Source organism: Callospermophilus lateralis, chromosome 11, assembly GCF_048772815.1.
Source record: "Callospermophilus lateralis isolate mCalLat2 chromosome 11, mCalLat2.hap1, whole genome shotgun sequence".
NCBI lineage: Eukaryota > Metazoa > Chordata > Mammalia > Rodentia > Sciuridae > Callospermophilus > Callospermophilus lateralis.
Genome location: NC_135315.1, coordinates 39,289,216 through 39,310,727, shown reverse-complemented (window position 1 = coordinate 39,310,727; position 21,512 = coordinate 39,289,216). Strand labels below are relative to the sequence as shown.

Genomic DNA, 21,512 nt, shown 5'->3' with positions numbered 1-21,512 from the left:
GCCTCAGAACATACGCACAGGGGAAGCTGGGAGCTGGGATCTCCCCTGGATGAGTGGGCCTGGCTGAATCCAAACCCCATGCTACTAGTCATGCCAAGGTTCCTGTGGAAATGTCAGTATATGATACACCCATGTGCATGTGTTCCCATCTTTGTACACACACACACACACACACACACACACACACGTGCTGCATAGCTGGCCATTGCTCTTCCAGCCTGTGCAAATCCACTGAAATCATGGTGTGCCTTCAGCTAACATTAGCAGAGTGTTGCTCAATCCTCCCTGGCTGCCACGAGGTTTACGATGCCTTGTATAAGGTCAAGGATTTCTACCAACTTTTAATTGCTTGCCGATCTTGCAGTTTCCTCAAATACTTCCTTGAAGGCTCCTCGGCGCCTTTTTTTAAAAACACATTTTTACTGAAGTGTAATCATGTATATTAAAGTACACAAATTCTAAGTATTCAACCTGATGAATCACCAAAGTGAACACACCTGTGTAACTGAGGACCGTCACTAGTAGCAGCCGGGAAGCCCTTCTGGTCACTGCTCCCTCTCTCCTCTCCAAAAAGAACCATTATGCTGACTTCTAACACCACAGATTAGTGTTGCTTGTTTCTGAATTTTACATAAATAGAAGCACAGAGTAGGTATTGTTTCAATGCTGGCTTCTTTTGCTCAATGTTATGATTGTGAGATTAACTCATGCTGATGCATGTAACTATGATCCATTCCCTTTTGTTATCATCCAGCATTCTGTTGTATGAATACCACAATTTACTTTTCCACCCCACACTAATGGACACTTGCATTCTTTCCAGGTTTTGGCTCTTATGTCTTTCTGCATTTTAGTTTTAAACACAACACTTTTATTTCTACACACCAGGTCTGGCATTATCGCATTTTTGCATGCCTCATATATCATTCATCCATTTACAAAATCTTTGTCAACTACTGCAGATCTAAACCATTCTTCAGAACTCAAACTAAATGACAGAAAGAGTTCATGACAAAGTAAGCCATCCATGTTGTGAAACATACTAAGATCTGAAACCGGCAGAGTTCTTCGGATGAAGCTGTCAGGGGCACCACACTCAGGCCCACACTACACCAGGCTGCAGCACCCTGCTCATTGGCAGAGAGCATATGCTCATTCCCTTTTTCCTTTTTACTCCCATTTGCAAGGAAGACATTTCAAAACAGCATTATAAAGACTGTACTCAATCAAGCAGTTTTAAACAGATGTACCTTGGTTGGCACCACTCAGAATGTTAACGCAGATGCTACTGTTGGAAGATGTTTTTTTTAGAAATGCTGTAGACCATGCAGCAGCTATGCTGTGGTCAGTGAGAACACCCCATATGAACACACCAAAGCTTCTGTGCTCGGGGAAGAGATAAAGGCAAATTAGGCAATGAGCAGGGAGCCTCCACGCCCACCCATCCTGCCCACCCCTGCTGCCCTGGGTGCCAGCACTGACATCTCAGGCACCCTGTCTATTTTTAGAGCCTCTCTTCTTTCAAACTCGCTCCTCCCTGCTCTCTCCTGCCTCCTTCCCATTATTATTTACTCATGGGCTCATTATTATTTACTCATGTTCAATTCTCCAGGCTTAAAAACTAATAGAAGAATTAAAATGCATCTGTGGTCTCCCCTCCTTCCCTCATGGCACACGTCCTGCAGGCTCTACCCCACCCTGCTTCTTCTCCCCACTCGCTGTTCAAACACCACAAACTGCTGTCTGCCTCTGCCCCTCCACTGAAGCCACCTCCATGCAGTCCCTAGGCCCTCCTTGATGCTGACACTAATGGACACTTCTTCATCAGCTCTCCCTCCCCTTCCTGGGGTGTCCCTCTTTGCCAGCCACTTTCCTCTCACCTCCTACGACATCACACTCTTGTTTCCTTCCATCATCCCTGGATGCTCCTTCTAGGGTCCTTATTCTGATTCTGACTGTCCTTCAAATACCGATGGATCTCAAGGTTCACTCCTTGGCCCCTTTCTCCCTCTCTATGCTTGCTGGTGACCCTAAATCTCATAGGCATGTTCCTGAGCCGCTAGATCAACATGAGAGATGTTGGGAAGTACTCTCCTTTCCCAGTATCCTAGTGTACACCCATGCTCCATGCCCTTTTCACTGCTCTCTATTCCTTTCTGTGTGTACAAGGCAGTGACGCTCAACAGTAGAATGATCATGGGCTCTGAAGTCACACCAATCTAACTTCAAATTCAACTGTTTTTTTAATTAGTTATGTGACTTAGGGAGAGCCATTTTCCCCTCTGGACAGAGTTTTCACCTCTGTATTATGCCTGTCTTAAAGGACTGAATAGATGGAAAAAAAAGATGAATAAGTGAATGAAAAGCCACCTAACAGCATTAAACACCTACAGCTGTCCTGGTAATTCATTTCCTCCCACTTTCCTCTTATGGAAGCTAGTTCTTTTCCTCAACTACAGGAGAACCCCTGTTATCTGTGGTTTAAATTACCCACAGTCCAAAAATATTGACTGGCAAATCCCAGAAGCAAATGATTTATAAGTTTTAAATTGTGCACCATTCTGAGATTACTTGAACAAAAGCCCTGTGATTCTGTGATCATTTGATGACCAAGACGGCTGTCATCAATCTCCCCCTGCTGCCCCGAATCTCCCCCTGCAGTCCCCAAGACCTTGTCTGTATGGATTCTCTCTGTTCCACACCCCGCTCCTCATGCTTGGCCCCCCTCTACTTGACTGGGGCTCCAAACCCTAATCTGGGTCTCTATAGTTCCCTTCCCATGGCATGGACACCTTCCTGGCTGTGTCCCAACCTGATGGCCTTAGGATCAGATTCATCAGGAAGAAGAGAAGTAGAAGGATAAATATCACCTCCCTCACCTTTACCCACTGGCATGGATTGTGTCTTCTGGGGTCTCCCAGAATAAATATGAGTAGTCATATCCAGTTCTTAGGACAGTATCACACCCTAGGTCTTATTCCTTGTCACTCCTTAAATTAGACTCGGTGCCCTCATCACATAGAGCTTTCTTTTCTGAACAAACTGCCCTCTGTCCACAGTTTGTAAACGTACAGCGAGTGGGCACTCTTGGCGGCCTATCCAATACCTTACTTGGCCTCTAAAGTTCCTTCCTTCCTAAAAGGACATGGCATTATTCAGGCAGTGACTCTCTGGTCATGTGATGCAAAAGTGAACTCTATCTTGAGCTCTCAACTATTCTAAGTTAACCAGGATGCCCACACTCCTCTTACTAGTGGTAGGTATAGTAATGGGCATGTGACCAAATGCTGACCAACAAAACACCTAAGAACGAGCAGACAAGCAGACAGCTTCTCTGCGGGTCACTGTGGATGGGGTACACAGAGGTGCTGCAACCATCAGCCTGAGAATGGACCAGCACAGCTGGAGGCTGAGCCCTCATGACTGGACTGACCAACTGGACTGGCCAGAGTTTCTCCTATCACTGAACTTCTTGGTGCAGGAGATATGGTTTCCCATCTGTTTAAGTTAGTTTGCTCAGGTATTCTCTGTAGCTGAGGCCCACAGCATTCTGATACAAAGTGATAGTGGGAACTGCCCTCACCCCACCAGGGGAGGTGAGATGAGCCACAGAATTTCCAAGCCTCTATTTCCTTAGCTAAAGAGCAGTTCATTGTTGATACAAAGTATCTAATGTGAAAATCTCCAGTCTTGCACTCCTACAATGTTACTTTGTAGCTATTTTGTTAAATTGTTGCCCTTCAGTAGAGAACTAGGAACTTTTTATTCACATTGTTACCTTTTCTATTGTTTCAACCTGTTCAGATCCTTAATAGTAACAATTTTTTAAAGTGGAATAATAAAGGAAGTTCAAGAGCTGCACCTTGATTGCAAATCAAGACCTATGAAGAGGGGGAAATAGAAAAAACAGTGTGGAGCTGGGAGGCAGGTGACTTCTGTCCAGTGCTAACTAGGCCACTACAGAGAAGAGTCCTCATGAACCACATGCTCTGTGTCTCTAACTTGGTGACCCTGTGCAATAGTGAGGAACCACAAAGGCCCTTTTTGGCATTATTATTCTACGACTTAGACTTCATCAGAGGATCTGTGGCTCAGGACTGCTCTACTGGCTGAAGCACAAAACCAGAAAAACAAACCTCCTCAAATCAGTCTGTGGCCTATTAGTCATTATCAAGATTCACTTATTTCAAATAAATAAAACACTTAAATTAAGAAACAGCTTTGTTACACTGCAGAGATCACATCAGGACTGCATTTGTGTTTACTATCACTACAGGAAACAGAAAGCATGGCCAAATCTGCACTCAATTCATCAGCCTGATGAAAATGAATATTCACAACAGCTACCAGGCCCAGGGGATTTGGCCCTGGGGGATGTGACTCTAAAAAGGTCCCGCTTTCTAGAAAAAGCATGCCATCGCCCTAACACTGACATCTTACTGCAAGATGTGCTAAGCCCTTGACTGCTTCCAGCATATCTCAAGTCTGTACCCTTCATTCCTCATGCTTTTCAGGCAAAGTGAGGTCCCTGACTAGGGAGGGCTCCATCATCCCTGTCCCCACTCCCTCCAGAGATCCCAGCCTCAGTGGCTGCCTTTCAGTTTCCAAAATTTACAAAGAAGTTTTTCTATCTAAAAGTATTTCTTTCTCTCTGCATATGTGATTGTGCCTGTCCTGGACCCTCCTCTGTCTGCTTCTTCCTGCATCCCTACCCCATAGATTGCCCATCTTTCTGATCCCATGTAAAGCCAGCTTCCCCACAAAGTGCCTGCTCTGGGGCATGGGAGCACACATTCAAGCTGAGTCCACTCCCCTGCGAGGCAACACTGCTTTCCCCTCACGGTTGGAGTTATCCTTTGGTTCATTTGCTAGTTTAGCATGTCCCCCAGTGGTTGATCAGCTCAATGAGAGCAGGGACCATGCCTGCCAGGGTCACTCCTTCATACCCAGAAAAGAAGGAAGATGACATGGTGGCTACCATACTTTCAAAGACAACTTAATGACATGGGAGGACACTGAAGAGACCACACTAAATGAGAAAACAGCTTATAAAACTATTGTGCAAGTGGAAAGATTCCAAATTTTTAATACACACTCAAAAGACAACAAGAGAACTACATCAAGGTATTAATGAATATGGTAGGATTATACTTTTTTTGTATGAAAAATCTGGGAACAGATACAAAAATAATATTCAATTTGGCAAAAGTGGACAACCACATTCATAGGGTGAAAACAGAAAACTTGTTGCAAGGTGAAGAATAAAAGTGTGATTATCAAACAATTAAGTTGATTAATAACTATCACAGAACTACAAACACTGATTATTTGGATGTTGTATTTTTTAGCATGTCTGTCAGCTTATAATGCAGTCACACCCCATTTGGCTTCAACAGAACACAACTGCAGAATAAAAACACATTAGCCTAGGATAGTGACTGCTCATCAAACTTTGGTAATCATCTGGACATTAATGAGGCTCGGTAAATCAAAATCTCAAGGAGATAAGGTTCAGGGAATCTTCCCAAAACTGGGTAATTCTGATACAAAGCAAGATTTAAAAACTTCCAATCTAGGATAAATTAAGAAGTTAAATAAGAGATGCATTCTAGCTGGGCACATGCCTGAAATCCCAGTGGTTTGGGAGACTGAGACAGGAGGATTGCAAGTTCAAAGCCAGCCTCAGCAACTTAGGAAGGTGCTAAGTAACTCTGTGAGACCCTGTCTAAATACAAAACAGGGCTGGGGATGTGGCTTAGTGGTTGAGTGTCCCTGAGTTCAATCCCCAATACCAAATAATAATAATAATAATAATAATAATGATGAGATGTACTCTGCTTCATGTATAACTAAGTAAAACAAATAGAAAATAAATAAGAGGTTTATTTTCAGTAAAAGTTTCAGATAAGACAAGAACCTAAGAGGTAAAGAGGCAAAGAGTAACAGATTCTGCCAATAGCGGCTGCCTACCCCAAATCAACAAGCAATTATAAAGTGCACAGCATGGAAAAATCCACCCATCATGCTTTGGTTTGCTCAATCACACATAATTCAAATACTAAGGACAGCAGGAAGTTTTAGAGTGGCACCTTACCTACTTAGGACTCAGTGTTGCCCTACATGCCTTTCCAGCTAAACATGCCAAAACAGTACCAAAAAAAAAGAGCCCTCAGCAGAGAAGATAAAAACGGCATCTTCAAACTCATACCCTACAGGTGATATACACAAAACATCTCCTGCAGGGCATGGTAGCACATGCCTGTAATCCCAGAGACTTGGGAGGCTAAAGCAGGAGGATCATGAGTTCCAGGCTGGCCTTACAAACTCAGCAAGACCCTCAGCAACTTAGGGAATACTGTTTCAAAATTTAAAAAGTAAATAATAAGAACTGTGGGTATAGCTCAGTGGTAAAGCACCCCTGGAATCAGAACCCAATATGGAAGGAAAAATAAAAAATAAAAAAGCTCTTCAGTCTCATCAGAACACATCAATTCCTTCTTGATATACCCTTCTAATGAGTTTATTAGCTGACTGCCAAAACCCAGAGCAGATTAGATTTGTAAATTAAGAGGGAGAGAAAATTCACAGGCAGGCACACCAAAAGAAACAATAAAGACCTAACCACATACTCTGGAAAGTTAAAACATTCAAATCAATTTGATGTGGAACAAAACATTACACATCTTGATAAATACCAAAGACATGAAGACAATTGTTAATAATTATGGTCATGATGATCTAAGTCATTAAGGAAAAAAGTTAAATCACATCTTTATATTCTGCTACCAGGAAGCAAAAATGAGAAAGCAAAAATGAGAAGTGCAAAAGAAGCAAAAATGAGAAGTGCCTTCGATGTGTTAGGAATGCTAAACAACCTGCATTAGCCCATTTGATGTAATAACCTTCTAATGTAGGAACAGTCCCACTTTAAAACTGGGCCATAAAGACTCTGAGAACTTAAATAAATTGTTTAAGTTGTACCGAATACAGTACAGTCAACTTTAGATAACTGAGGTATTTGCTCATTATTTTATGCTGCACTGTCACTTTTTAGTTCACTTTGGTTGGAAATATTTCTGTGTGTGTGTGTGTGTGTGTGTGTGTGTGCGTGCACATGTGTGCATGCACGTGTGTGTGCACATGTGTGTGTGCATGTGCGCATATGTAAAGCCTTCTGGGGAAAAAAATCATCTATAACAGTAGTTTGCAAGCTGCTGCTTAATTTTTTTTTTCAAATGAAAAATTCCTTGGAACGCAATACAATGTAGACACAGAACTGCTGCTGAGAGCAATGGATAGCAGGTAGTTTGAAGACCTACCCCATCCTTACCTGGGTTCCAAGACTGTTCTGGGGACCTCAATGGCCTGGGACACAGAACACAGATTGTAAGAAGCACCAGTCTAAATGAGCACAGTCACTGGATTTGCTTAGAGACACTCAGCAAATGACAGAAAGCTATCTAAAGGCATCAGGATGTGTAAAAAGTTCTGGACTTTGATTAAAAACTTAGTTAACCTGCTAAGATGAGTGACACAGTAAAACTGCTCAAGAGGGCGGTGCCACTCAGCGTTTCCCCCATCATCATATGGTATTAGGCTTCATACGAATGAGTTCTACAAATCATTTAAAAGAAAAGATGCCCACCATTTCACAAAGATGCTGAATATATTTTAGTGTTTTTGTTTTTTGTCCCCCTGCCACCAAGAAAAATGGTAATTTCATTTTCCTATCTCCCCAAAGGCTGGAATTACAACGAAAGCAGGTTTTATAAATACAGATACAGTATGCTGGAAACATACATAAATAACACAGAGTAAATGTATAGTTCAGCCGAGAATCAAAGAGGCAGAAATACTAAGCACAGTTGGGTGCGATGGTGTCTCTTGTGGTACCAACAGCCAGGGTCAGGGGGCAGGAGGATTGCTAGAGCCCAGGAGTTTGAGGCCAGCCTGGACAACATAGCAAGATTCATTGATGGGAAAACTTTTATCCTTAATACCTGAAAGTTAAGCCTTCCAAGATCAGATCTTGCCTTGCCCTCAGGGCTAGAGGTAGGACACAAACATAAACTGATCAGACAGGCTGAATAGGGTTAAAAACAACAAGAAACTCCTCATAATTGCACTCATTGGCATTTTATATTCTAGGGTTTTTACAAAAAATTTAAAGGTTTTCTTCTTAATCACAAGGAACATAGAATAGAAATGACAGAATACGGATAATCCAACATTATCTTAGAATCAACTTAAAATGACCTAGATATCTATCAAGTTAAGAGTAGAAACACTACCATTGATAGGGTTATCCCACACAATTGTGGTTTTCATGGTGGTTTATCATTTTTAATTGACTATAATATTGTTCTTGACTCACACGAGGCAGTGGACTGAGGTGGAACCATCAGGGGTCACCCACCCTGCTACAGATGCTCCCCCATTATACAAGTTGCTCAAAGCTGACTTTGTGGTTACATAAAAGAAATTTTTTTTTTTTTTTAGTTTCTCTCCATGTTTGCTTCATTGTTTTAGAGGAAGCCATTTTTTTTTATTGATTCATTTGCTTCTATTGCTTATGTGAACCTTGTGTACACAAGTGGTCATTTTTTTCCTCTCAAGACTTCGTAATATAACCCAGTAAGAAACATGGACAGGAGGAATGAAAGGAAAGCTATGTTTGCTCCTTGATATATTTCCCATCTCTTCGAGAAGGATTATTCAGGACTCTGTATGGGCCAGTGGCTCTTTGAGAAAAACCCACCCTCAGCAGTCAACGATCTTTTTATTGAAACAACATAGCCATACTAGAGTTACTGCTTTGATCTTCTTAAAGTGAAATCCATTTCTATATTGTGCATCGAGGAGCAGAAATGGGAGGGAAACAAAGGAAGTCCTGTTCAGTCCTAATGGCAACTTGTCCCACGTGAGCAGCTGAGCAGGACTGTAAATTGGGGTCAATTCAGCGTGAGGCTGGGGATAATGAGAGGCTGGAGGTGGGCAAAGCTGCCTGAAGAACTGGGGGGTGTCCTTCATTCCCTGCCTCCGTCAACTGAAGTCACTTCTTGGAGCCCTTTGCTTAAAAACGATGTACTTTTCCAGAGCAGACCATTCTACTTCATTAAGAGATGTTGAAAGCCATCATCAGATTGACAGGCTGGCTCACTCACGTCTCTAACCCACAATGCCATGCCAGAGTGTTGGCCACACAGTCTGGGTGCCGAGTCTTGGGAGTTCCATAATTGAGCAGAAGATAAATGAGAGGAAAATTCCTTTCCCTCATCTTCTTCTATGCCCAAAGACACATTTTTTTTTTTTTTTCTAGTTGTGCAACCTTTTCCTTGGGGATCCTCCCCTCCGTCATCAGAACCTGCTTCCCCAAGGATGAATTGAACTTACAGAATCCTTTCCCATCAGGGTTCAGTTCTCCATTCCACATCTACCATCAGTGCCATGCTGCAAAATCACTTCTCAAGAATGAACATTTCAGTTCTTCATTCTGATGGATCTCACTGGGGCACAAGAAATTAACTGGACTGAGCCAATTTACACTAACGTGCCTGTACTGCATTCGCAGTGTGTGACTTTCTAAAGAGGCTCCTCCTCAACCTAACTCAATCGCTACGTGGAAGATCTGGAAGATGAATAGAAAGGAATGAAAAAAAGTACAGATAGTGTAGGGGTAAATATTTTTGAACACGAAAGCTGCCTAGCAGCATGGATAGCCCACTAAAACTGAAGAGTGGGTTGAGAGAGAAGAAAAGAAAAGCCAGGAAGGCCCAGACCCCCAGCAAAAAGGCTGCTCCGAATGGGAGACATCTGCTTCCACAAGGGTCTGCTCCTGTTCTGCCTCTTCTGCAGAACATGTCCTACCTACTTCCAGTCTCAATTTTTCTCTTTCTGAATTCTCTCTGAACTAAAATATGTACAGACACGTAACTCAATTATATTGTCATCAGTTCTTTTTTAAAATATAGCATGTTGATTCCTTTTCTCTGGGAGGTCCTTAAAACAACTGTCTGCACTCTTCATGTGGATTAATCATAATCCTTACACTGATCAATTTGGTAAGGTGTCCTTTACTCCCAATTAAACTATCCCTTTTTTTAAAAAGTTTCCCCCATCAGAGGGCCCAACATATAGCAAGAATTCAAATAGTTGCTAGCTTTATAACCAGGAGATGATATGAAAATCATATAGAATCTGTAGTAATACAAGGAAATGAGTTATGTGATTTTTTTTTTTTTAAAAAGACTCTGTACCTGAAGTTCATCACCTGGCCTTAAGTGCCTCAATTTGAGGATCAGTATCATAAATTTTCATGAAAGCAGAGCACTGTGACATACAAAATATGTTGGATGTTTTAAAATACAAAGAGCAGATTTCATTTTCTAAAGGGCTTAAAACAACTTTCAGAAATCAAATAGCGGTACCCCCGAAGGAAGCATGGTTATGAGTATGTGTAAGGTGATGGCCATGAGTGAAATGGGAGCAGCAAGCACACTTTTGCCCCATGGAGCTGGCCCAGGGGATTTAGCAGCCCCTGAGCACCATGCTCGGCCACCACATTAGGTGTTACCCAGGTGCTATCATGTAATTTTCACAGTAACACATCATCCTTACAGATGAAGAAACAGAGGCTCGAGAAGGCTAAGTAACTTGTCCAAGGGTTCACAGCTGGGAATAACTGGACACAAAAAAGATTAAGATCCAGACCTCCCTCTAATGATCTTGCTCTCTCCCCTAGGTAATCTGAATCCCTTCTAGAACCTTTTTTCATCCTTACCTCCCACCTCTCTCTCTCACACACACAAAACACTGAAAGAAATAAATCTGTCTTGGTGAGGAAGGTAGAAATGACAAGAAAGAAGTGCAAATACCCAGCTCTATAGTAGTTACAGGGACAGGGCAAGGAGGTAAGGCCATCTGGGGAGGACTCAGGGGGACAGTCACATTAATGAGGAGGGAATTAGATAACAAGCACTGACCAGGCACTTCCTACTCATGTGATTTCATCCCAGTAACCCTAAGAAGTGATCACTGTACAAATAAGGAAACTGAGGCTTAGGGAATCCTAAATCAAAATGCTAATAAAAGAAAAAGTGAAGCAGAGATTTGGACTTGGTCCATTCAGGTCTCAGGCCTATGCTCTTTCTTTCCACTGCTCCCTGATTAAGCAAGCTTTCCTTTCTCTTCCCATAAATGACAAAAACTAAGGTTTGGGAAACATTGTTCTCTTCAAGAGCTCTAACCAGTAATTACATAGCAATTGGACAAAAGAAGCCTCAGGAAATAAAACTGTCATCTCAATCAAGGGATTTAATAGATTATTAGAGGCTTCCAATGTATACTTTTAAATGCTGTTACCCTCTGACCCATTTATGAATATAGTTCACATTTTTAGTGACCATGTCAGTGAGGTGTGTCAACAGGGAATCTACCATTGGGGCCAGAGCCTTTCTTGGCAATGCAGGGCCCCCATAGACTGATTCAGCAGTGGTTGGGTAATGACACAATGACCCAGTCCAGTCCCAGAGGCAGCACAATAGCGAATGCTAAAGAATTATAAAACAGAGCCACTCCTTGCTTGAGATAGGGTATGTTTTGCTGAGCAGGCTCAGATATACGTGAAAATGTCAATGCTCAGCTCTCCACATAACACTACTTCACAATGCAGATAGCTTACACACAGATCATTAAATGCATTTTCTATACCAGATTTGCCATTTCTATCTTAAAGTTCGGCAAAAAGCCAAATCTTGTCTCTTTCATGTAAAAGTTGATCCCTTCAGAACCTGTAATGAAACAAACCAGTAACAGCTTCTAAGTGCTTGATTCCACCCGCATCTGGCTCTATTTGGAAGCTAAATTCAGCAAAAGTCTCTAGGGTCAAGAAATGACCCTGAATAAAAATAGTCTTGGAAATCTGTCACAGAGTAGGAAAGGAAACAAGGCGGTAGGGTGATTCACTCCAAATGGCAGCTCCAAACCCCAAATTCCCATTTTTGTCCCAATATGAAGCCAATGTGCAAAACAGGCACAGAGCAAACTGTCCTTTTCCAAAAGCCGCCAAAAGAAGTTGCCAAAGAATTTCACATGGAAGCCAAAAAGCTTTAGTGTGCCATTCACCTCTCCTATAAATCTAACTAGGGCTACTTCTAACTAGTGCTCTAGACCAATTGCTGGTTTACATTTGCTTGAAGACCACCCAAGATATCTCATTTTTCCCCTGGCAAGGAAGAGAAATCTTTTGTCCCACTGAATCTTCCAGATGACCAAACAGCCATAGAAAATAAATACAGGGGTGCTGTGGTAGCACGCGTGCATCTGGTCACTGCTTTTCCACTAATTCCGTTATTCACTGCCTGCCTCCCAACAGTTAAGTGAATTAAAATAAATATTTTTGAAAAGGTTGTATTTTTTTAAAAAAAGGTAAGAATTCCACAGTTGAAGTACAGTCAATATCTGACTGCTTAGTTAACTTATTTCAAGCTGTTTTGAGCAGAAGGATGCCAAATTCTGTAGCGTGACAGAGGACACAGAGCAGAGATACGCTTCTCAGACATTCACTGGTACCTTCCCCTTCCAAAGCCCTGTATCTATTTTTGCATTCATAATTTATATTCTTTTTCTTAAAGATGGTAGTTCCCAACCATACTGAGTTTTAACGTACTAAGTTTCAGAATTTCAAAGAAAACCTGGATCTACCTCAGGACGACATGACTTTCTTTGAGCATCGCATAGGCTGATGAAGCAGGCATGCAGAGAACAATGGAACATGATAAATTCTAAGTTATCACCAAGTATCCATGTATCCTGGCAGCAGAGTGAAATTAACCCATCTTGGAGGATTGGGAAAGACTTTCAGCACTGGTCTTGAGGGATGAGTAGGAGTCTGACAGGGCAGAGATGAAGGAAGGAGGAGGACCTTCTAGGGGATGAGAGTAGCCCAGGCCAGTGGTTCTCAGCAGGAGGTGATTTTGCACACACATACTCTGGGCGAATCTGGTAATGTCTGTAGACCACTTTGGTTGTCATAAATGAGGGGTAAGCAAGTGCCTTACCCCTGAGTTACATCCCCAGCCCACACCACTGTGCTACTGGAATCCAGTGGGTAGAGGCCAGGGATGCTGCTAACCACCCAACACCATGCAGGAGAGCCCCCACAATAAAGCTTTATCCAGCCCAAAAATGTCAACAGTGCTCAGGCTGGAAAACTGCTATAAGTAGAGGTATAACAGTCTTGTGTTAGGTTAGAAGTTAAGAAATGGGCTGGGGATGTAGCTCAGGGGTAAGGCACTTGCTTTGTATGTGAAAAGCCCTGGGTTCAATCCCCAACACCACTACACAGAAAAAAAGGAGTGGGAAAAAAAGAATCACTTCTCTTCTAATCTTGTTTTTTCTCTTGGAGATAAAGCTTGATTTTTATCCACCTGCTACAATTGGTGCAGCTTTTCCTTTACTATTATTATCTGTAAAAATGGATGTAGGTGTGTGTCTGTGGATAGGGGTGTGGAGGGGGCAATATTAAAGGGATGATGTGGATGATGTGTGAGTATATTTGAGGAGTTTTAAATTGTATTTCTTATTCTCATAACAGAATCTGCTAGCATCTTGAAGTCTGCCTTCTTTTCTTTACAGAAGTCTCTTGCCAGGAGAGATTTGTTCTCTTTATTTCTTTTTTCTTCTTGGTGGAGGTGGAGGTAGTGGTGGTAGTATACTCCTCAGTCCATTTCTCAAGGATCTGTGCCTTGGAGTAAGATTCCTTGTGGTCAAGTGTCTTCTGTCTTCATGATTAGAGATATTTCCTGCCTACAACCCCAATGTCCACTTGAAGCCACAACCACAGCATGACCACCATGTTCTGCTTTCTTTGTAGCCACTTCTGTTTTGAACCTGCAGCCTGGGCCTTGCCTGGGCCATTTCTATCTGGAGTTCTTCCATTGTAACCATCAGTGTGGCCTCCTATCTAATTGAGAGTCCCTCCAGGCAGGCTGCATGGAACCCCTGGTCCTCCCTGTGCTACTTACTCTTCACCTAATTATCTGCATAAAATGAAGAATGTAGGCTGCTGCTCAGGAGTGGACTAGCCAGAGCCGAAGACACTGTCCCTGAGACATGTATCTTTCACTTCACAGGACCGTGAAGTATATGTTAGGCTTCCAGAGATGACCATACATTCCCAGTGCAGCCCAAACCACTGATGTTCCATGGGACAAAACACTTCAACATCATCTCATTGCACCTACTTGATCTACAATGGTTGTTTCTGGTCACCTACAAAGTGAAACAAATATCTAAGGGGCACAGCAGCAGGATCCCAGGAGTGCACACAGCTGAACACTAAATAATCTAGAGGGATGTTAGGGTGATACAAAATTCAAACTATCTAGGAGAGAATTGTTTTCTTTCAGAGGATTGATTTATGGCTGGAAAGGACAATATGGAGCTTCCCTTTGCTGTGACTATGTAAATGACTACAGAGAATCTACTCTTACAAGTTAATCACGAACAAGGCACTGTTCTATACAATGAGAACTGCAGCCAATTCTCATTGTTGAGCACACACACATCTGAACATCTAGGATCCTGGCTGATGTGATGACTGGGTGTAAAGGTAGCCCTAGAGGCCTGGGCATAAGCCAAGCTCTGTGCTAAAGAAGCTGGTGATCCTCCCACAGATCCAACACCAACTCCTTCCCCTCCAGACAACCTGTCTTATTCATTGTCACTCAAACAGAGTCAGCTTTCATGCCATCAACCTCTGCTCATGCCACTTATCCACCTGGAATGTTCTCCACCTACACACCTACCTAGACAAATACAGACGATCCTCTGGGACTCAGCTCAACTCCTCCTCTCCATGGGGTTTGCGACAACCTCTCGCATCTCTCCCTCTTCTGAACTCCCAACACAATTAGCTCATTTAATTACTTCACAAATAATCACTTAAGCTCTGTAAAGTTCATCTCTTCTGTTGTTTTCTTGAACTATTCTTTATATCAACAGAAATTTTCACTTTCTCCCTATTTTTGCTGACATGCCACCTCTTTAAAAGGTAAGGAGCATAGCTGATTCGGAGTTCTTTGGGTCCACCTACTCCATCCTCAGGACTACCTCGAATAAGGTACAATCAAACTGCAGCACTCTCTTCAGTGCACACAGGAGTTAAATTAGGTTCACCTTAGAGATTTAAAGATCCAAACAGGACACTTAGAGACTCTGCCACCAATGAATGTGAAAGCCTTTTTTTTTTTTTTAAGTCATTCTAAGTGCCCTCCCAAAATTTATTTATTAAAAAAAAAAAAAAAAAGCCACAAAGGTTGAAGATGTAGCTCAGTGGTAAAGCGCTTGTGTATTATATATGAGGCCCTGGGTTCAATGCCCTGGAAAGCACTGCCCCCTACAAAAAAAAAAAAAAAAAGAAAGAAAAAAAGAAAAGAAAAAGAATAACTTTCACAAGAGTTTTAATTATATTACAAAGGACTGGTTCTACAAACTGATGTAACTCAGTTATATGCAGCCTTCAATTTCAAATTTGGAAAATTCTAATGTCATGTATTTGCTAGCGGTGACATATAGAGGTTAGAATGAATGAATCTATATTCAACTATTATACAGTGTCTCATATGCAGTATTATTTAATAAATGTACTTAGTGTCTGATAAACTAAAAAGAATATAAACAGAGTGACTAAATTAAAAAGGCATCTTCCCCCATAGGGAGGGAGGGGTGAAATCTCTTTAATAATTTTAAACAACACCAATCCATGAAATTATTATTTAACTTACCACTTTATCTGTTTTATGTGCACTTGGGAAAACTTTTTAAAATAGTATTGCTAATAAGTATTTGCCAGGGATTAATCTTTGGAGTTTCATATATTAACTAATTTAACAATTAAGACAACCCCAATTGTATAGATAAGAAGATCTAGGCACAAACAGATTTAAATAACTGGTCTGAGAACCACAGCAAAAAAAAAGTGGTAGAACTAGAATTTTTACCTCAACAGTCTGATTCTTTATCACTATAATAGTGGATACTGGTCATAGCTGATGTACAGTTATGTCATTTTGATTAATATGGTATTTGAAGCAATTTCTATAAAAAGTTGGGAATCCAAACTTTGGAAAAAAATGTAGCAGTTTAGGGTTGGGGTTATGGCTCAGTGGTAGAGCGCTCGCATCGCCCGTGCAAGGCCCTGGGTTTGACCCTCAGCAAAACATAAAAATAAATAAATAAAGTTATTGTGTACAACTACAAAAAAATATTTAAAATATAGCAGTTTATCATAATGCTGTGTAATAAATCTGATTATGATTGACACTGTGTCTTCTAGGTTTACATTCTCAATCAACTGAGGATTGAAAATATTTGGAGAAAAATTGTGCCTCTGCTGAACACATAAAACTTTTTTTTTTTTCCTCATCAGTAGTTCCTAAATAATATAGTACAACAACTAATTCACATAGCATTTATATTGTATTAGGTATATAAGTAATCTAAAGCTGATTTAAAGTATACCAGAGGATGTGCTTAAGTTACACGCAAGTATGGTAATCCCACAACCGGAAATTTTGTTTCCTCTAATTTTTACTATTTACAGGCAACAAGAAAGATGAATGCAGTACAATAAAATATTTTGAAAGGGAAAAATGGAAACCACATTTGCATAACTTTTATTATAATATATTGTTATAACAGTCCTATTTCATTAGTTATTGTTTTTAATCTCTTACTGTGTCTAATTTATAAATGAAAATTTGTCATAGATATGTAGGTATAGGGAAAACAGTATTTATAGGGTTAAGTACTACTTGAGGTTTCAGGTATGGAGGGTGTCTTGGAACATACTCCCCTTAGATATGAAGGGACTACTCTACTACATCATTTTATATAAAACTTGAGCATCCTCAGATTTTAGGATTCACAGGGAGTCCTGGAACCAATTCCTTGATAAGGAACAACTATGTTACTATACAACGCTATTTAGAAAGATACTGTGAAACTTTGAGACTGTCTACCCTTGGAAAACTTGGAATCATTGAAAGATATCCTGGAAACTTGGATCATAGAATAGGAGCACTGAAATTCTGGAGGTCCTTCTTATTTTACAAAATTAGTAAACCGAGGCCCACTGAGCAGCTGGAGGTCAATTTGTGGTAGACAGGTGTAGAACTTAGGTCTGTACTCCTGCTCCATGCTCTCCCTCTGGGACTTAATGAAACTGATCAAGAAGAGATGAATTCTTCATGTGATTTGCAATTTCAAAGAGTAAACCAGCTTTTTAAAAGAATTCTGAAATTAGAGTTGACAGGGACAATACAGACAAGTAGGGTTAGTTAAGCATCTGAACTAGATTATGACTTTCATGTTATAAGCTTAAGGTGACGTTCAGCTATAAACTTTACAAAAAATGGGCCAAAACTTCCAGAAAAACATCCCCCCAACTAGCTATTTTGATTAAAGTCGAACTGCTTTAAACCTCTGCTTACATATTACTGTATCAAAAATGAAATTATCACATGTAGAAGACATAACAAATTCAACTTGGGAGTGCATTTGGGGGATTCAGTTGTGACTACATTCTCAAGGATGTCAGTAACACAAGGGCTCCATCCATAACTCCTTGAAAAAAAAAAAAAAAAAAAAAACGGAAACCATGAACTCCTTGTCAAATTCAGACAGTTTATCTTGGCACTGCCAAGTATAGCAGTCTCTTCGATGTCTGGAAACGTGTTTAATTACGTTTAGCGAATAACTAAAAAATAGCCAGCATCCCGGAACAGACAGCTCAGGGATCACTCCATAGCATCCTGAATGACATGATGGAAACAGTCCAGGAACAAAAAAAAAAGAAGACGAAAGAAAAAAACAAAAGAAGCAAGTGTGAAACAGGGAGGAGACGCCAGCCTCTTTCCAAAACAACTCTCCAGTCTTCCTACGGCCCTGGGGAGAGCCAGCAGGACTCTCCCTAAAGTTTTTATTTTCTTTTACTTTTGTTTCCATTAGGTCACTGGGTTCCGCCTACACGATTTACCTGACGTAGGGCGGAATGGTGCGCTGCCCCAAACGCACCTCCAGCTCAGCCTGCCCCTTCCACGACCAAGGACGACACCCCTCCTCAGGACAGCGCAACCCACAACACCGGCACGCCCCTTGAGCCCCCAAAGCCACACCCATCTGCGTCTTTTCTCGAGGAAACGTGACCACCGAATTCAAAGGACCCCCCTGGCACCGTAATCCCGCCGCGCTCCATCCCTCGCGCTTGGCGCGCCCCTGACACCCCGAATCTGGCCACACCGCCGGAGCGCCCCCTCTCGGGAAAGCCCAGCGTGCGGCCGCTCCGCCCTCACCTGAGTCTGAGGTTGGCCATGAACTCGGGCATGGACACAGTGTCCATCAGCACGAAGTCCGCCTTGCCGAACTCCAGGTTCTCCTGCTGCGCCATGGTGCCGGCACACGGGCGCAGGTGGGCGCGGCGATCTCAGGTGGTCGCGATCGGGCCCCCGGGGACCGGTCAGGGGCCAGCGGCGAGCTCGGGCGAGGTCTGGGCGGGGCTGCGCGGAGGGGACGCGCGCGCCGCTCGGGGGGTCCGGGCTGGACAGAGGCCGCCCCGCCGCTCCTCTGCGCGCTCTGGGCCGGCGAGGCTCTGGGCGGGCGCACCCGGCGGTTTCCGCTCCTCCCGCGGCGGCTGCCGGGCGCTGTGGGGGCCGGGACACGGAGACGGAGACGGCGGTGGCTGGTCCCGCCTCTGGCCTTGGTCTCGCTGTCCCTGCCCCGCCCGGGCCTCTCAGGCTCCGCCCCTCTAAGGAGCCCGCCCCCGCCGCGGCCCAGGCCACCGCCTCCTCACCTGGGCGGCGCGCACGCGCGGGGCGAGAGCGCGCGCCGGGCAGGCCCGGCGGTTGGACGGCAGCGCCCTCTGGAGATGGACACTGGAATCCCGGGCGGCCCTAAGACCTCAGTGGAATCAAATTTCTAGGATGGCTGCCTTCCGCCCTTGCTTGCTAGATGACAATAGGGTTGAAAAAGTAGGTGGTGAAGCTTTTGGTGAGGATTATTCATTATGATTCTATCGTCCTGCAGCGCAGCCTTAATTCCTGTGCTTACATCCTTAAAGTGGTGGTTCAATCACAGATGATAATAGCTCCCATTTTGAGGGCATCAAAAATGCCCAGAGCTGTCCTAAATGCTTGAAAGAACTTAAGTTGTCACACAGTTTGGAAGTGGAGAAGTTGTAACTTCGTGCAGGTCGTTTGATTTATGAACCCCAGCGTTGAGCCTTTTGGTGGAATGTCTCCATTCCCAGTGATCCTGGTTTTCTCTTCCATCCATCTGAGCATACCACCAGTCTTACTTTGTATTAATACATTTTTAATAAAATTATGCAAAATCTCTCCTGGATTGTTGTAGGCTTCTTTCACACAGGACCATGTCCTATGCTTCTTGATATTCCCCTTGGCACCCATCAATTAGCTATTGTACTGTTTTGCCTGTGTGAATATGAAATTTATCCTGGTTCCATGGAATGAAATGAGTTGGAGGAGGTCTTCAGGTATAGATACATTGGGTGAGCTTGGAAAATTCTTTTAGAACACAGAACGCATTTTCCCAATGAAAAATTATTTAAGGCCATTCTAAGGCATCTGATTTTCTCCAGTCCTGTGTTTCCATTAGGACCATCTTCTATTGCAAAATCTACCTGGAAATCTAGAGGCCTCCCAGGACCTGGCTGGGCTTCAGCTCTGTGGCTGAATTTGAGATGAGTAAACTAGATGAAGGACCTTACTCAAGGTCTGCTTCAGCTGCCAGCAACCCATACTTGCGAAAAGAGAGGGAGGTTGGTGGCTTGATCACCTTCAAGGGAGCTACTCTGCAGTGGGAACTTTGGCACAGGCAGAGCTATCTGGGTTGCAGCCTGACTGCCATTAGGAGCTTCTCCCCTTCAGAAGACACCTGTCTGCGTATCAGTGTCCTCATTTTTGGAACAAGAGCTCTGGGCTAGACCCTTTCAAGATAGGACTGTCCTGTGTTTGAGTCATTGTGTGGGTTGGTGGGTAGTCAAGCAAGCAATTACATAGAGTATGCTTGCATTTCTAAGTGTTCTTATTGGTATGCCCTGAAATAAATAGAACTACATTTAAAAAAGAAAAATAAAAAAAAATAGTTCGCAATATTGGTGTACTTTGGAGCAAGCTGGGAACACCGCCCCTCCCCTCCCCCAAAAAAACACACACCGGTAAGTGAATGTATGTGTGCTACCTGAGCCCTAGAATTGTTGAAAAGTAGGGTGAAATCCCAGCTACCAGGAAAAGAAACATCAGGGCCTGCAGATGATGAGAGGATTGCAGAAATTGGTGGTAGGAGCTGTAGTAGGATAGGATGTGATTTTCAAATGACCAAAGTAAGAGATTTTTGTTAGAATCATTATCTCATACATATATATCCAAAATATAAAACATATGCACAACATATTCAAAGTGTTGTTGTATTAAGTTATGTTATAAGCAGAAATTAGTATCAAGTCAAGCATTGAGACTAAGAAGTCTTTTTTATGAAAAAAAGACTCAAAATATGTCCAATGAAGCTCACCATTGACTTAAATCAGTGTCAGGATTCCAATTTACTTGTGTATGTTGTTTTGGTTGTATGATATCAAGGAGATTCTGATTCACTTGGCTTAGCAATCATTTTTACTTGTATAATTTTACATTCAGTCTTTTTAAGGCCAGTGCACAGCTATAACCATATTAAACAATGACACACACATACAGTTCAAATATATGCAGAGATGGCAGAAGACACAGACATTGAGGCTGCATTCAAACAAGGTAAACTTGAGCAGTTTAGCTCATCATTTATCTCCTTTGTGATAAAATTTGAATAGAAATATATTTGGATGTGTATACTTTGTTACCACTTAAAATATACTTAAAAGCCAAATAAAAGTTTATATCAGCAATAGTGAGACACAGTGACAATATAAGCTTCCTAGTGTGATCTCCTGAAAAGTATCGCTTCCCAGCTACAAATACATAAACTGAATCTAATCGTGAAGAAGCATCAAACAAACCCATGGTAAGGGGCATCCTACAAAACAAGAGATCTGTGTTCTTCAAATAAATCAGTGGCATGAAAGACAAAGAGGCTGAGGAGTTATTCCAGATTAAAGATGACCAAAGAGGGCTGGGGCTGTAGTGCAGTAGCAGAGCGCTTGCCTTGTACATGTAAGGCACTGGGTTGGATCCTCAGGACCACATGATCATTATTATTCAAAGTATGGGTATGAAGACATGAATTGGTATGAATATACTGTGTATACAACCAGAGATATGTGTAATAAGAATTGTAATGCATTCTGCTGTCATATATCAATAAAAATAAATTAAAAATTTAAAAAATAAACAAATAAAATAAAGGCAGGTTGTCATCTACAACTACAAAAAAATAAAAATTAAAAAAAAATAACCAAAGAGACATTATGACTAAAGGCAATGTGTGATCCTGGTCTAGCC

General features: G+C 42.2%; 1 protein-coding gene across 2 annotated transcripts in view; it reads right to left on the bottom strand.

Moving 5' to 3' along the window:
* Myo1d (myosin ID) overlaps positions 1-18,762 on the bottom strand; it is a 308,773-nt gene extending 290,011 nt beyond the window's left edge. For both annotated transcript variants that reach the window (XM_076869891.1, XM_076869892.1), the window contains exon 1: positions 18,354-18,762. In XM_076869891.1, the coding sequence (XP_076726006.1) occupies positions 18,354-18,448 (95 nt within the window). In that variant the 5' untranslated portion in view covers positions 18,449-18,762. The remainder of the gene's footprint in view (positions 1-18,353) is intronic.
* Positions 18,763-21,512: the final 2,750 nt, after the last annotated feature.